Source organism: Phaethon aethereus (genome assembly GCF_964289735.1).
Source record: "Phaethon aethereus genome assembly, chromosome: 20".
Lineage (NCBI taxonomy): Eukaryota > Metazoa > Chordata > Aves > Phaethontiformes > Phaethontidae > Phaethon > Phaethon aethereus.
The window spans coordinates 5676233-5691799 of record NC_138596.1 but is presented as its reverse complement, the minus strand read 5'-3'; the positions used below and the strand labels follow the sequence as shown (position 1 = coordinate 5691799).

The window sequence follows — 15567 nt, the reverse complement described above, 5'->3', positions numbered from 1 at the left end:
TGGCCAACACAGAGATGGGCTAGCAAAAGCCCCTGGTGCGGACAGCCTGGGAGCGAAGCTAATCGGGTCCTGGGCGAGGCAGGACTGCGCTACAATGGTGCCCGAGTTATTGCTCCACCGGGAGCCCTTTGTTGACAGTTACTTGTAGAGCTTGTTAGCACAGCTCTGCTAGCAAAACCCGGCCTCCGTCACTGCCTCCCCTCTGAACCTTGCTGTTTGAAGAGACGCAAAGGTCATCTGCAGAAATGAGGTGCAACACGCATCGCTCGCACAGAACGGCTCCGTGGGGGTTGCTGTGTACGTACTCCGAGTGCCGCCGCTCACACACGCAGTCATGGCAAAGCTGTCCCACTGCATGCCCGGCAAAGTGCTTTCACATCACAGAAACCTGGGGAAACCCTTTGCTGCTAAAAGCTCCATTCCCTTCGAGAGGCACCTCAGACCTTACACAGACGCTTCCCAAAGCACGTAGCACGTTCATTTGAGGAGAAGCCATAGGGACAAATCTCTTGCTTATGCCTCAGATTCTTTAATGCAGACATAAAGCTGAAAACAATCCTAGCTGAATATAGAGAGAAAACCTTCCTGTAAAGCGCACGTGACCAATGCAGCAATATATGCTAAGAAAGCACTATTAGCCATCATTTCCAGTCATCAGAACTGCAACGTTTGTACTCCTTTCCACTGCAGTCCCTTACGCAACGATGAGAAGAAATACCCAGCTTTCATTTATTACGTACGCGTAGTTGCCAAGAGTAGCGCACGGGTATAGTCTGAATCTGTCTCAATGGGTCCCTGACACTGAGCAATAAGATGTAAAATTAACTCCATGCTCCTAAAATGGGCTTGGTTTTTAAAATTCCAGGGAATGGCATTTTCAAGAAGACTGCCACTATCCACTTCGCTACCCTCCACTGGGTTGCACTTGCATGCTGAGATGTGCCCTGAACACAACCTCCCTCAGGCTTTTACAAAAACAGGCATTTATTACTATGAACCAGGTGGCATTGCTCAGGTAGAGAGCAACGTTCAGACTGCACCAGCACGGCCAGCCACGCTTCTCTGTGGGAAACAAGGAGACAGAATGCTGGGATCAGCTAGATTTTCCTGCAAACTGTCACTGACCACAACCCAGAGCTTTCATCTTGCCCTGAGCAATGTGGGGAGGGGGGAATAAAACAGAGACAATACGGAATTCAGAGGAGTGGAAATACCTCGCTGCATCAGCAAGAGAGCCACTTTATGGACTTCACAGCTACAGAAGGTCATGAGTCAAACGCTGTGACTAGATTTTCAAATGAGCCAAGTAATTGTATAAGCATTAATAATGTAGAAATTATGCAAGCTACAACAAGGGCAATTATGTCTCATGCTTTAGGCCATAAACTGCAGTGGTGACAAGAAGAAATCCTTCCTTTTCCCTGGTACCCAGCACCGCAAAGTTGCATGCACTATTCACCTCCTCACAGCAGGTCCAAGCTTGGGCTGGAGCCTCATGGGACACCTCATGGGTTACCCATGGGCTGGGCTGGTGTAAGGACTGTGCGGGTGCTTTGTTTCAGGATCAGGTTAAGCAGAGATCGAGCATAACCCCTGCAATGTTGCACATTTATTTTTAAATGGCTCATACAACAACAACAACAACAACAAGCAAGAATTCCCCTAAGCCTGTCTTAATTTCTGGCAGCTCCTCTTCCTTGCAATGAAATCCTTAAACCCTAAAGAGCCACAGGAAAAAAAAATACTAGAAGAAACACACTGCAAAGTCAAAACAACTTATGCAAAGAGCAGTTCTATCTCCAGTGCTCCAGGCCAGACATTTAGAGTGACTCTTTTGCCCCCTCCCAAAATTAGCACAGCCTCTTTGCAGAGGTCTGAGCCAAGCCAGGCTCAGCTGTGCTGAGCACTTCCTAACTGGGAACTCTTTCCTGGGCCAATTCTCAGCACCTTTGGCAGGGACTGAACTCAGAAATCCTGTGTTGCTTATTGTCTTCCAGAGGATCATCTTAAGTATGGGATGGAGAATGCCACAGCTGGGGAATAACATACTTTTTTCTCCAGGAAAAACTCAATTTTTGGTAGGTAGTGCAATTCAGCTGCCGAGCTGAAATTTGGTCGTTCACACAGAAGGCGAGGGATGCAGCCAGGGTCTCCAGACATGGAGTCTAGTTTGCACGCCACAGGATTGCAAGAAGCAACACCAAACATCTCTTGTGAGTAATGAGCTGGGGTAAGAACAAACTTTCTTGGGAACTTGCTAAGAACTGCAAACTCCGGCCAATTTGCTGGTGTGGTTGCTGCTCAGGTATTTGTAAACAGAAGACATAAGGGCTGTACGACCAGTCGTGCCGATGTTTCACTAAAGAACATATCTAATGTGGAATGGATTGTCCTAGCCGTAAAACACATGAGCCTGGTGCTAATGCCTCAGACTTACAGCAGAAATGAACATTGGGGTCCGTGGCTGCCCACGCCCAGGCTGCGGGGCTCCTGCAGACCGTTTGGGTTTTGCTCTTGTAGAACGGAGGTGCGTTTGTCTTTGCTGGTTCCTGCGAGATCTCACAGGACTGCAACAAGCGTCCTCAGGGAATGCACAGCCTTCGAGCTCTTAGCCTCTTGGTTGTTCTTTAAAGACATTACACAGGGTTGAGTTTTAGCCAAGTATGTGTGAGGAAATCTCTCTCTGCTGCCAGGCCAGGATGCTGCCTGGATCACGGATCCAAATATTCCCTCTTCCAGCCTCAGACACTTGCACCTTTTGATTCCCAACCCACATCAGTGCAGCGCTCAGGAAACAGGCTCCATGACCGTACCCTGTGGGACGGCACCTTGCTACCATGAAAATGGTGCCAACAGGTAACTGTATCCAGGCCAGGCACATTGCCCAGCTTTGGGAGACTACTTCTGCAGCTAGGCCAATGCAGAAAGCTTTTCTCACAGCTAGCTGCAGCGCTCAGAACCAGATGTTTTCTCAGCATAGCACTCAGTGTTCAAAGATCTGCATCAAAATTTAATGTGAAGAGGAAGAAATTCAGGAATTTGCAATGGATCTTGTAGAACAGCTCAGACATTTTGTTCTAGATCCTGAAAAGGAGTCAGAGAGCGAGTCTCAGTCTGGGGAACGCAAAAGCTCATCCTTGTGCGTTGAGTCCTTGGTCCTAGACCATGGTCCCACTAGTGAGGGCACAGTGAGAGTGAAGAACCTCAAAGGAATTTGGGAAGCTGGGGAGAGTGAAGGACAGAGCAAAAAGCAGCCAAAGCTAATATCCAGCACTGGGTTTGCAAGAAGGAACAGATACTGGAAATAAAGTGAGGCAGACCAGAGCTCATTCTTCTGATGGCCATTTGGAAACATTCATCCCCAGCCTTTGCTGATGCCAAATCCTAGCTCAGGGAGGCTGCAAATCACCAGTGTGGCCTCCTGAAAACCTTTAACAGGGAGTGAGAGAAAGGAGGAAGGCCAGACCTCAACAGTAGGGCTTGAAGCAATCATTACTCGGCCATAGGAACACACATCAGCCCTTGGAACAGCAGGCCAGGCAGATACAAGTACAAATTGAGAGAAATTTTTAAACCACTTACTCTGGAGCCTCTCTTGCCAGGTGGTCCCGGTAATCCCGGCAGACCTGGTGGACCCTAGAAAAATAAAATTAACTATTAATAATGGTTCTACAACAGGATGGTGCTCCTGACAGTGTTTCAGGGAGATCCATAATACAACCAGTTGGAGAAGAGCTGGGGAGAAGGACCAGTTATAACACCACAGCCAGAATTTCCCTTCAACTTAACGTTATTACCATAAAGGGATAAGAGCCATGCACAGTAACTGCTGCAGAAGCGCGTGTTTCCATAGAGCAGAGACAGAGCCTTCGTATCCTTCTGCCGTGGACCACATTCCTGTGATCACAGCTGTGTTTCACCCATCCAGTTTCCTGGAACCGTGCTGTAACACAGGGGTAACACAACTGTCTCTCAGCTTCAGAGTTTCCTGCTACGTGCTAGCACACAACAGAAGTAATGTGTTAGCACCTTGGCGAGGGAGGAACGTTGTGTGTTGTAATGTATACCAGCTGAGGATGTATAGTTCTTGATACTGTAGGTTCCTACACGAGTTGCAACATAATCACATCCCAGCCCTTCATATTTTAAAGCAGCATGTTATAAAATGTAATAAAATTGGTGTCAGTGTTGGAAATTCTTAAATACAGCTCTGTAATATAGGAGAGGTCAACTCATACATGTCAGAGTAGTGGGGGTTCTTGGAAGAGAGTGAGAACAAAGTGGAGATATCAGGTGCCCAGCTGTGCACTGATCTGAAACAGGTTAGGAAAATACTTAACCCATGAGGTTTGAACGCCTTTGAATTTATTCATTTATTTATTCATTTTTTTCAATGGACTGGAGAATTCAGATTTCTGGAGAGCCATTTGCAACTCCTAATAACTCATCAAAACTTCTTTTCCCCCATGCCAAACATGTCTAGCAAAAATAACTGTTAATTAAAGCATCTCCCAGAGGATTTATATTCTAGTAGCTTGTTACAAAAGACGAGTTTTCATTGCGTCCAGGGGAGAGAGAGATCCAGAGCTGCAGACTGAAGGAGGTCTGGAAGGCAGCCTGAGCTCTCCAACTGCGTGGTGGGCAGGAAGGCAGGTCCCAGGAGCAACGCTCCGTGGGGAAGATGGGAGCATTGCGTGGAGCAGGGGCAGCATGAGCCCCACGGCCGTGCTCCGGCCCCAGCACGGCTTCACTCCCTTCCCGCTGGGTCACCTCTGCAGGGTCTCACACGCACGATCATGCCGAGTGGAGCCTGCTGCACGGCTGACCCTGCCGCGGCTGAAGGGGTGCCAGGCAGGGCTGCTCAGGCTTCGCAGTGTGGTCTTGGCCCCAAGGAAGAGTGAAAAGTTCATCATCAGTTTTCAGGAGTCATCAAGTGCGTGATTCAGTAACAAAAATAAACCTGGAGATCCCTAAATCTCATGCTTTTCTCCAGATTTTGACTGGAGAAAAGCAGCCTGAACCATATAGGTAACTATAACTAATATTACCAACCCTCCTATAAGTAAGTAGCAAGTTAATTTGTATAAAAGAGACCTCTTAAAAAAAAAATAAAAGACATCCAGCCAAACTCAGTACAGTAGAAAAAATTCACGGGGAGGAGTACGCAAAGCCCAGGGCAGGCGCTCCCTGCTACTAACTTGTCAGGACATCAAATGAATCATAACATATTTTTTTCCTGTAGTTATTTTTATCTGTAGTAAAAATGACAAGAAAAGGATTGTTTTAAAAGTGTAAGAGCCTACACAGCATAGAATAGCTAATGCCCCACACTTAGTCAGTCAGGGATGGACTTCTACCACCGTATCACTGCTACTACCCAACACTGCTGCCTGGCCTGCAGACTTCCAGTCTCTGTAGCCTGGGACACTTCATCTGACCCCTTTGCAAGTTGCTTATCGCTGGCTAACACAGTATTACTGGCCTTTGTATTAACAACCCTCATTGATACAGCTGACCCTCATTTTAGCAATACACACAGCATTTTAACCTGCCATTGTGCCAGCTCAGGGCCCCGTGCATAATGCAATTATACAGCTGTGCAAATAGACACATGATTGTAGGGTTTTTTTAAAGCCTCACGTATAATTGTGCTCCAGAATCCAAGCTTTTATTAAAAAAATCCCCTTGCCCTTTTAGTTGGGAAGATAACTATCAAAACATGAATCCAATGCAACTGATCCAGCGACAGAGTTTACCAAAGATGAATTCAAGTCCTTAACCTCTTCTCCATCCAAACCCATCCCCATTTACCCCAGGAGAAGTCAAAGAGAAGATGCAACTGTCTGAGAACTGCGTTCCATGCGTACCAGAATTGAAGTGACCTTTTCCACCTTCCTGCTAACAGCGGCTGCAATTATACTTGGCCACTTGAGTAAAAACCTTCTCCAAAAACATGGGCTGTTCAGAATAAACTGAAGCTAACATAAAAATAAGGAGAGAGTTAATACCTGCACTGGAGTGGGAATATGGAGCTAAAGGAAAGGCATTTAGCTGCAACAGCACAAAAGAGCAGCACATAATTCAGGAGTCCTATCGCTTTGCTTTGGTTTAATTTGCCTTTCCTTCAGCCTTTCTCCCCCCGCTCCCCCCTTTTCTGAAGAGTGAGAGGAATAAAGTGACTGTGAGATAAGTGGCTAAAAGATGCCAGCCGTTATGGTAACTGCATATGGCAAAAGTGTGTCCACATATAAATTAGAAGCCAGTCAAGGTGGAAGAGGACTGGGGTAGCTGGATGAACACAGGGCACTGTGAAACACGACACACTGCAGGACCACCTTCTAGCTTCTCACACCAAGGTAGCTGGTAGTTCCTTGGTAGTTGGATTGGACGGGATACGTACTGTGCCTCCCCAGTAACTCCTTTCTCCTCTGCCCTGTACATATGCCTCTATATCATCCAGCTCAAGTTCTACGAAGAGGCTCATATCAGACAACGAGCTTTGCCTGGGGAGAGCAATACTGAAATACACACAAAGAAAAATGCGCATCCGCAGAGGCGGCCAGAGAAAAATAAGACTGGATCAGGGCCCAGCTACTTACAGATGACGGATGCAATCCCGCTTAAAATGTAAGGCTCCGAGACATGGAGAGTAAGAGACGCCTGTCGACGAGCCACCACGCAGCAGGCTGCTAGAGTCGGCCTGGAGGTAATGCCCACGCAGTGCCTACGCTCACCAGAGACATCTCCACCCTCACCCCTGATGCGTGGAGGCGTTAAATTGACCACAGAGAGCCTGTGTGGACCTTTCCATGTGCCCTTCAGAGCATCCCCAAGGAAGTCCCTAGCGAGCAGTGGGAAGTGCTCCGAGAGGCAGGAGGGTTTCCTGGCAGCTGGAGGAAGGTACCGCTGCTCTGCTCCTGCCCTCCCACCCAGGGACGCCCCGTGGTCCGCAAAGCTGACGCCTCCCGCAGCGAGCTACTGTTCCTAGCGCTTCGGTTCTCGTCTCACTGGCTTCTTGCCTACTCCTTTCTGCAAACTGAAGGCAGAGAACACACACCCTGTTATCACACAAAGCAAAACTGGAGATCAAGGAGAAACGTGGCAGAGGCAGATACTCTCTCTTCTCAAGCCAAACAGCTGAATTGTTAACCAGCCTGAACAGCTCTGTGAAGCAGGTAATGGCAGCCACATAAAAGTTTAACCCTTCTCAGTTTCCCACGGTAGCATTAGCAACGATGACTGATCCCACCAAATGATTACAGGATTTATTCTAAGCTGCTGCTGGGAAACTTTCTGGTGCAAAAGGAACTTTTTTCCTTAGCTTTCTGAGCTTCACATTGCAAACGGAAAATTAAGCTAAGTTGTCTGAAAGGGAAATACATCGGACCCTGAGGACAAGAGAAGTCTCACCATTTCATCTTGCTGCCGAGATCAGCCCGTTCATACCTCTGCCTCTCCCACATCATGACCCTCCTCACACGGCTCCCTCTGCCCGCAGCAATGCCACGGGGAGCTAAGGTGCCTCAGATCCCAAAACCTGAGCGAGGCTGAACCTCCTCTGAGAGGGCTTGAAGGAAAGCCTGATCAGTACAGGAATTGGTGCTGGTGATCTGGGAAATGACTCGCTTCCTTTTGAATGGCTACTGCATCAACTTGCTCAGATAGCAAGTATTCCTGTAGCACTTCCCCAGGGGCAAGTACTCGGTGTAGTAGCAAACAGCCGACAGTTACCCAGGACACAATTCAGCTCGCGCTCCAGTGCGCACTGGTAGACTGACACAACCATATTTTAGGGTCTCTCCAATGTACTTCTGCCTCCCCTGTTCTGCACCCCTGCGCAGCATCAGCGGCACAAGTTCTCCTTTACCCCAGAAACGGTTGCGTTTCAGAGGTGGGCATCCTCCACGGTGCAAAACACTGCAAAGACCGAAGAGAGAACATTCTTCTTTCTCAGATACATGCATGTGGTAAAACCCAACTTAAAAGGGAGTTCAGAAAACGCATCAAAAGCTTCTCCCCACTTTGGCATCGAGTTCTGAGCAGTGACGTCACCCCTGCAAATAAAGAATCTGTCTTGTTTTCTTCCTGGAGGAGGATGAGGCATATTTCATACGCAAGGCCGCTGCCACAAATGCACCGTTTAGCCTTGTATGTCTGGAAAGCCCCAGCACGGAGGGACTGAGCAGCTAGCGGGGCAGCACGAGAATTAAAAATCCTCTGCTCAGGAAAGCAGAAGAGGAGGAAAAGACCTCATCTTCAAAAGACATGCCAACCCCTCTTCACCTCACTGCCCTTGCCAGGCACTGCACAGAGAGGGAGACAGGACCTGAACTAAAACCCAGCTTGACGTAAAGCCTGAAACAAACCTGGAATTTTTGGGGGGGGAAAAATCCAGCACTTTGGTTACTTTCTTCTCCAAGGCAGGCTTATTGTATTAAATTTGGACACATCTGGGTTTTGACCAGTCTATAAAGAAAAAGCCCTCATAATTCTGGCAGGAACAGAGCTGTTGGTGGAAAGCCAGTCTTGTAATACGATTTCCGCAATAGACACAGATGTTTATTCTGGGTCTGTTCAACACCTATCACAGACAAGTCCTCATCCACAACTGTATTCCTAATAGAGTGGCAGCATAATACATAACAAAATATTAGTATTCCAGCTTGATGAAAGCAGCTTTTCTGTAGAGACATTTCTGAAACAGCCTCTGCATGAGGTACTTCAGACTCTCGAGCAATCTCAGACCTTGGATGGAGTCTGACGGGGTGCGAAGAAAGAGAGGGATCCCCCACTCCATCACTTATTTTCTATTTTTAAAAGATTTACAAAGATACCTGTATGTATTTACACAATACATCCCTAAGTCTTTTGCAGCACATTTATCACATTTATCTCAATCACGCTTTCAACTACTGCTCTTCAAAATGAACTTTGTTTTAAGCAAATAGAGCTCTCTGGTGCTTAGTCATTTGCCTGCAAGAAAACTTCCTTTTGGGGATAGTGCTGGTTAAATTAGCAAAAAAATTATGATCCAACTGTGTGAGTGAGGCTAAAACTTTTCCCACGTATTATACAAAGCGTGCAATCTCCTTTTTTTATTAATATGACTCATTCATTAAGAGACATTCAAGCACACTGTGTGTTCCTTCATTTATCATAGGTTGTCAGCCCAACTAGCCTTTTCTGGTACAAGACTGGAAACAGGCACTTCATATTTTATCAGCGTTCCCAATCACCTCTGTCTCCCCTGCCCGCTGATTGAATTGGCAAGGATTGCTTCTTTATGAACGGAGCTGGGCTCCAAGACAAACCGCTCGTGCGGAAGATGGCCGCTGGAGCGGTCTAGACCGGGGACGGGCTCAGAAACACATCTGCCTTTGAGAGGAGGCTGCTTGCCAGCGCAACACCGCACCTCTGCCTGGGCTGCCGCCAGCAGGGCTCGAGCCCGGGGCTCCTGGCCGCGGGCCGCGCCGCGCGCGTGGGAGCTGGAGGCCGCGGGCGCACGTGCCCCGGGACTCCTCCGACTCGGATACTTGGGGTGTCGTTTGAACCGCGCTCCTGCCCTCTCGCCCCGCTCCTCTTGCGTTACTCCGTGCTTCCTCAGCCTCTTCGTGAGCTCAGCCCGCTCCTCTGCGTCTTCAGCGTCAGGTATAGCGTCCTTGCTCCAAAAATAACCCTCGGACACTTGTCAAGAGAGTCAGTGGGGGTTTTTTTTGTTTGCAGGGGCCAAAAAGCTAGGGAATTGCAGCCTTATACGCAGAAAGAGAAAGGTCTGCGTGGGGCGCGCCGCGCACAACCCAGCTAGGCCCCAGGGCTGCACCTTCACCACCGAACGCAGGGCATGCACGGCCCAGCGGGCGGGGCTGGCGGGCAGGGGAGAGGGCTACAGCCCCCTAAATCTCCCCATCAAACCTGCCGCGGGTAGAGACAAGCAAATGCCATCCCACCCACCGAAGGAGTCAAAACATCCACCACACCACAGCCTCGCAAGGGCCTGAGGGCTTGGCACGCCGGCAACAAAACACTATTTTTCACGTATTATTTTTCTTTTGTGGGTGTCCAAGCTCCTTGCAGCCATGTCTTGGGGTCACGTCGCTGCACAAGCTGAGTGAAGGCCCGCCTGGCCTCGCGCGGGGACCGGGGATCGGCGAGGCTCGGCAGTGGTGCTGCGGGCAGCCCTGGGGATGATTCAGAGGGACGTTCGCCAGCTGCTGAGTCAGGGCTGTGTTACTGACTTAGCATGATGTTCGGGTCTTCTTTTTGCTCCCCCCCCCCCCCCCCCCCCGCCGCAAAAGAAATTTAGAACAGAGATCCCAAATGCTTGTGGTTATTAATGGTTCCCAAGAAATTTTTCTTAAGACTGTATTATCCTCCCTCCTCTAGCCGCCCAGCAAACCCAACATTCCTGAAGAATTAATGCTCTGCCATTAGCTGCATGTGGGATGCAGGGTCTCCATTTCCTGTCGCGCAGCACCATGGCGGTCTCTCCGGGCGGATTAAGCCACAGAGGGTGCTGCCTTTGATCGCTGGGTGAACAGATCCTTTTAGCCCCTCGCTTGCACCCCTCTAGCTGGGCGGACACCTCCCTCAGCCGTGGGGCTGGGATCTTCTGTACAGCGAGGATCGGACCACAGTTATTTTGGTAGCACTGACAAAGCCAGGACTGCGGACACCACAGTGCCCGAGCCATCACCGCCTCGCACCCTGGCTGTCAACCACATCCTGGTTTTGGGATGAAAGACAGGATCTTCTCCTCTTCAAGTGGAGAGCTGGACAGGCAGGGCGCTGCTTCTGCCCCGGAATCATTGCTAAGGTGGCCCCAACCCTCGCTGAAAAGGTAGAAGGCTGTTCCCCATACACACTTCTCTGCCCACTGACAGTCCTCTTGAAGAGACCATGTGTGAGGCAACGCAACCAGGAGAGCTAATTAATCGCCTTGTCCTTCCAGCCGCGTGCCAGACTCCATGTATGATGTTCCCAGCCCACAACCTGCCCCGTCCGGGGAAGCGCTGGGCTGCGCTATCGCGCGGCGGAGCGGCAAGGTCTGTACTGACCTCATCAGAAACGTCTGCCCAGCACCACGAGGTCAGCGCCAGGTAATTACTCAAGCATGGAGCATTTATCAGCACTTGTTCTGAAACATGCTCATCTGGCCATAGAAGTGCTACATTAATTTCTCAACACGTCATCCCATTCCAGTCTTTCCTCCTCTTTCTCTTCCCACGTCAGAGACGGCCGATGCAGTATGGTAGAGAGATCTCCGAGTGAGTCACAGAGCTATCAAGCGCCGCACGGCAGCCAGCTCCAGCCGAGCCGTAACCTTTCCCTCCCAAAGCGCCGACTTTGTTTCCAGCAGTCAAAGAGGATAAGGCCAGACACAGCCTCAAAATGTTCTCCTTTCCCTCGACTCAGGACTCCAGTTGTTCTCGGGATGGAAAAATCCTGCCATCTCTTCTCTCAGCCCTCCACAGCCTGAATCAGTTTTTTTGCTATGATTCACAAGCTGAGAGGGATTTTCCACTCCTGTTCAATAATAAGCTCTTTACACTGCAGGGAAAAGTGGGGACTTGGAGCTTGGTCACCCTCATGACATTTGCAGGGCAAGAAGGTGGAAAAGGCCAGGATTTCCCTGGGCTCGGAGCAGGCCACCCAGCTTTACCCCTTAGTACGTAATATTATTAGTCTTAGTAAGTAAGCAGTGTTTTAAGAGAAGTCCACAATTACTGAATTTCTCCTCTTGGAAATATGCCTGAAATGACTCTCTACGAAACCCAGAAGACTGCCCAAAGATAAAATTGCTGAAGCTCATTCCACCTGCTCAGGGATTTAGCAAAACATCTCCAAGTACAAAGAGGACAACAGGGATGCTGCCTGGAGCGGCATCTTCACCTCTCCCAGAGGTGGGAACCTCAGAACAAAACACACCCCTCAGTGACTCCCCACCCAAATTACAAGGAGATAAATCACCGCACTGCTTTGAAATGGGAAAGGAGGAAATGCAAGCCTTGAAGGTAAGCACCCATTAGCAAAACACCACCATTTCACGTTAGGTGTTACTTGCAACAAGGAGCAGCACATCTGCAGACACAAGTGCTGTTGATTGTGCTCCTTAAGCTAGACTCAATATTTCCATTGTAAACCCTTCTTTCACTATTTTAAGAAGTCAGCTGTAAAAAATTGCTCTGGGCTGGAACTTGGCAACCAAAGACTCCATCTGGGAGAAACTTATTTTACATGTACAACCCCTCTCTCATATACACAATATAGCAAAATGCTTGGGTTGGAACACCAAATCCTCCTAAAAGTTGGCCAGTTTAAAGATCCTGTTTGCATTCTTGCATTTGAAAAAAAAAAAAAAAAAGCTAGCAGATAATTAGTGTGGCCTGACTGCTTTTAGCATTACAAAATGTGTGTATACTTTTATGATGGCCAAGATATACACCCTGAGAGTGGTTATTGTGCATGGAATGCAGTAGTTAAATTTATAAAGGAAACTCTTTACATGTTTTAAGTGTGGGCTATGAGAAAGAAAAAAAATTAATTTACACCATAAAAACAGAGAAGAGTTTGTTTAAAAAAATAAATCCTGAAGCAACCTCTGTACTTCCATTTGCTGAAACAGGGTACTTCTCTGGAAACGTGAAGTTCGGGTGCAAAACAAATTAATAACAAGGATTAAGAAATAGTTCATTTATGGCATGTTTTTGGAGGCACCTGGGTTTTTTTTTGGAAGGTGACCGGCAGTTCTTCCCTCTTAACCTTGAGAAAAAACAGGGGCCTGGAACAGACCCCCAACCTGGCCATCAAAATTTTAACCAGCAACTTGTAGGAAGGAAGGGGGGATCTTTTTTTTTTTCTTTTCTTAAATCTACTATTAAGCAGCAACATTAACTGCAAAATTTAAGGGGCATCCACCATGACCAACCACTCAAGTTTACACTGAGATATATGACAAAATTGTGATCATCAGAAATGTAATAGTGCTTGGCTGCTATTTTGAGCTGTCACACTCCGCTGTAGGTTACGGTCTGCCAACCACTTAGCGGATCTGTGGCTGGAAACAGCATTAAGAGCTTGCGCTTACCTGAGGTCCTCTCTCTCCTTTCAATCCTGGATATCCCAGTAAAAACGGAAACGGAGTGGGTCCGAGGGGGTCAAAGATTTGATAACCATCAGTCGCAGCCGGGGTTGTGAAGTTGAAGGCCTGTGCCCTGGCTCTGGAGACAGGACGGGCAGACCCCAGGGCTGGTTTGGTGTGCACCAGAGGGATGCTACTAGGATCCACTTTCCCAGTGGGGGACGGCGTGTGTTTCTTTGGAACGGGCCCATTGCTTGGGTTCTGTGGGGTTTGCTTTAGGGTGACAAAGTGGATGTTGCTGGTTATGTTGTCAGTCATCCTCCTCGTTGGCTTTACAGTACTGCGTGCTTCAGGAGGCTCAATGGTGGGTTTTTGGTTGATCATCTTTTTGGTCTCTTGCTTGGACTCCTTTCTGCTGGCTGTGGCAGGGCTCTGGCTTGTTGGTGGGGCCTTTTTGGCAGTGGGAAGGGGAGTTTTCTCCATGCGCATGCTGAGAGTGGGCCGAGACACCCTGAAAGCTGACACCGTCCCCCGAGGGACCAAATGGGTGGGTGGCTGTGTTTCAGTACTCGATGGAACAGGAGATGGGGCCACTGTGACCTTTGTGGCTTTGGTTGTCAGTCTTGCCCGTGATGGTAGGGATGATACCAATGCGACGGTTGTTGCACCTGAACCCCGAGTTTTGAGGGGTGCAGTGACCCTGCCAAATTCCAAGGATGAGGCAGCAGTGGTCAGGTTTCTCAGACCCTGCAGCGAGGGCTCCATATGCTGTGGGGTACTCGGGAAGGCACCAGGATCCCGGGGCAGGAGGGGGATGAGGGGAGGCAGGTTCGGCCGGTAGGTATCTGCTTGCCTGCACTGTTTTTTCAGGTATTTACAGTAATGATGAGCTGCCTTGGCGGAAGGATAAATATCAAACTGGCAGATGGCTCCTTCAAACTGCACGGAGTGCTGGTTCATCTTCCCAAAGAGGAAAGATCCATGTGGATCCAACGCCTCGTCCTTTTTAAAATGCAAATCCGCATGTACTCTGCGCTTCCCACAAGAAGTAAATAAAGTGACTGTCTGGCCACGGATATCGATGGCCATATTGTGCCACTGGCCATCATGGACATTATAATCAAAATACACAGAGCGCTTGTGGCCCACATACACTATGATCTTCCCAGGCACAAACTGGACCCCCAGCTGCAGTTTTTTCTTTTTGCTCTTGACAGCAAAGAGAAAAGCATTGTTGATGCGGTGGGAGCAGAGGCTCAGCACTAGGAGCAGGTCAGTGCTGGAACCCGTGGGGATGATGGTGCTGACCGGTGCTTCGACACGTGCGCGCTGAGTGAAGATGACCCCTGATTTGAAAGGAATGACTCCTTGAGGAACTGTACGTGATGAGGACCATCCGCTTGATGGCCTTTTCCCTGACAGGCCCAGTCTTTGAAGGACATCCACATCTGAAAGGAAAGCACAAAGAGGTGTTGGGCAACCCAAGGTCTCGATGGGTATGGGGGGGTCAAGCCAGTCCATGCAAAAGGGTGACAGGTGATGGGAAATCCCAACCATCCTCTCACACATATATGTTCAAATAATCAGAATGGAGAGCATCTAGCGCTTCTGCACATAGCGTAAGGAGCAAGTGCATGCTCAACTTGGTCACCAGCAATTGCCAAAATGCATCAGCTCCGTGGTGCATCTGGCTAGCTGTCCCATCCCACCAGGGACCAGCTCCAGATGTTCTGGAGGGAGCTGACCTCACTACAAGGAAATTTCCCACTGAGCACCAATAGTCCACTTCTCTGGGATTTAATTCTGAGTACTGACCACACAGCTGGAAAGGAATTTGAACAACAGACTCAGCTGGGATTGCAAAATTTTATATCCCCAGAAGGCAAGGAACAGAACTTTCAAAGGGAGCGAAAGCCTTGTTATCTATTTCTCTCCAAATTAGTAAGAAGCAGCTTTTGATCTTTGAGATTCTGGAGAGTTTAGGGAAGCAAAGGTGCCTCCAGCATGAAAAAACTGCACCTAGATTTCACTGAATCGCTTAAGGTTCTCAACAGCAGTACTTTTTTCCCAGCAGATCATCTTACAACCTTAAATGATTAAAATAAGTCGGAGGAACCAGACTTGGTTTGTGAAGATCCGAGAAATTGGTTATGGCTACCACTGAGCAGTAGAGGGAAGACTTGCCTCCAGCATTTATCAACCAGGAGCTAGGTGCCTTATTCAAGATGGGATGCGAGGGATTGACATCCAGAGGCACCTAGCTTTCTCCACCGACTCCAGGAGAAGTCTGCAATGGACGCACAAGCAGAATTCTCTGGTTTCTGGCCTCGAGGTCTAACAGGAGTCACACACAGCTTGGAGTCCAAAGCAGATCAGCAGGCAACAGCAACACAAACTGGAGCCAGCTGGCAGCAGTCTCAGCTGAACTGCTTGACTGGGGAAGGTGCTGAGGTCTACATGAGAAAAGCTGCAAAGGTAAATGTGCCCTG

At 48.8% G+C, this 15567-nt stretch overlaps 1 protein-coding gene across 1 annotated transcript in view; it reads right to left on the bottom strand.

Moving 5' to 3' along the window:
• COL27A1 (collagen type XXVII alpha 1 chain) overlaps positions 1-15567 on the bottom strand; it is a gene marked incomplete at its 5' end in the record, with an annotated part of 159089 nt that overhangs the window by 130676 nt on the left and 12846 nt on the right. The window contains 2 exons of the mRNA XM_082009004.1: positions 3583-3636; positions 13085-14526. Coding sequence (XP_081865130.1) covers positions 3583-3636; positions 13085-14526 — 1496 coding nt within the window. The remainder of the gene's footprint in view (positions 1-3582; positions 3637-13084; positions 14527-15567) is intronic.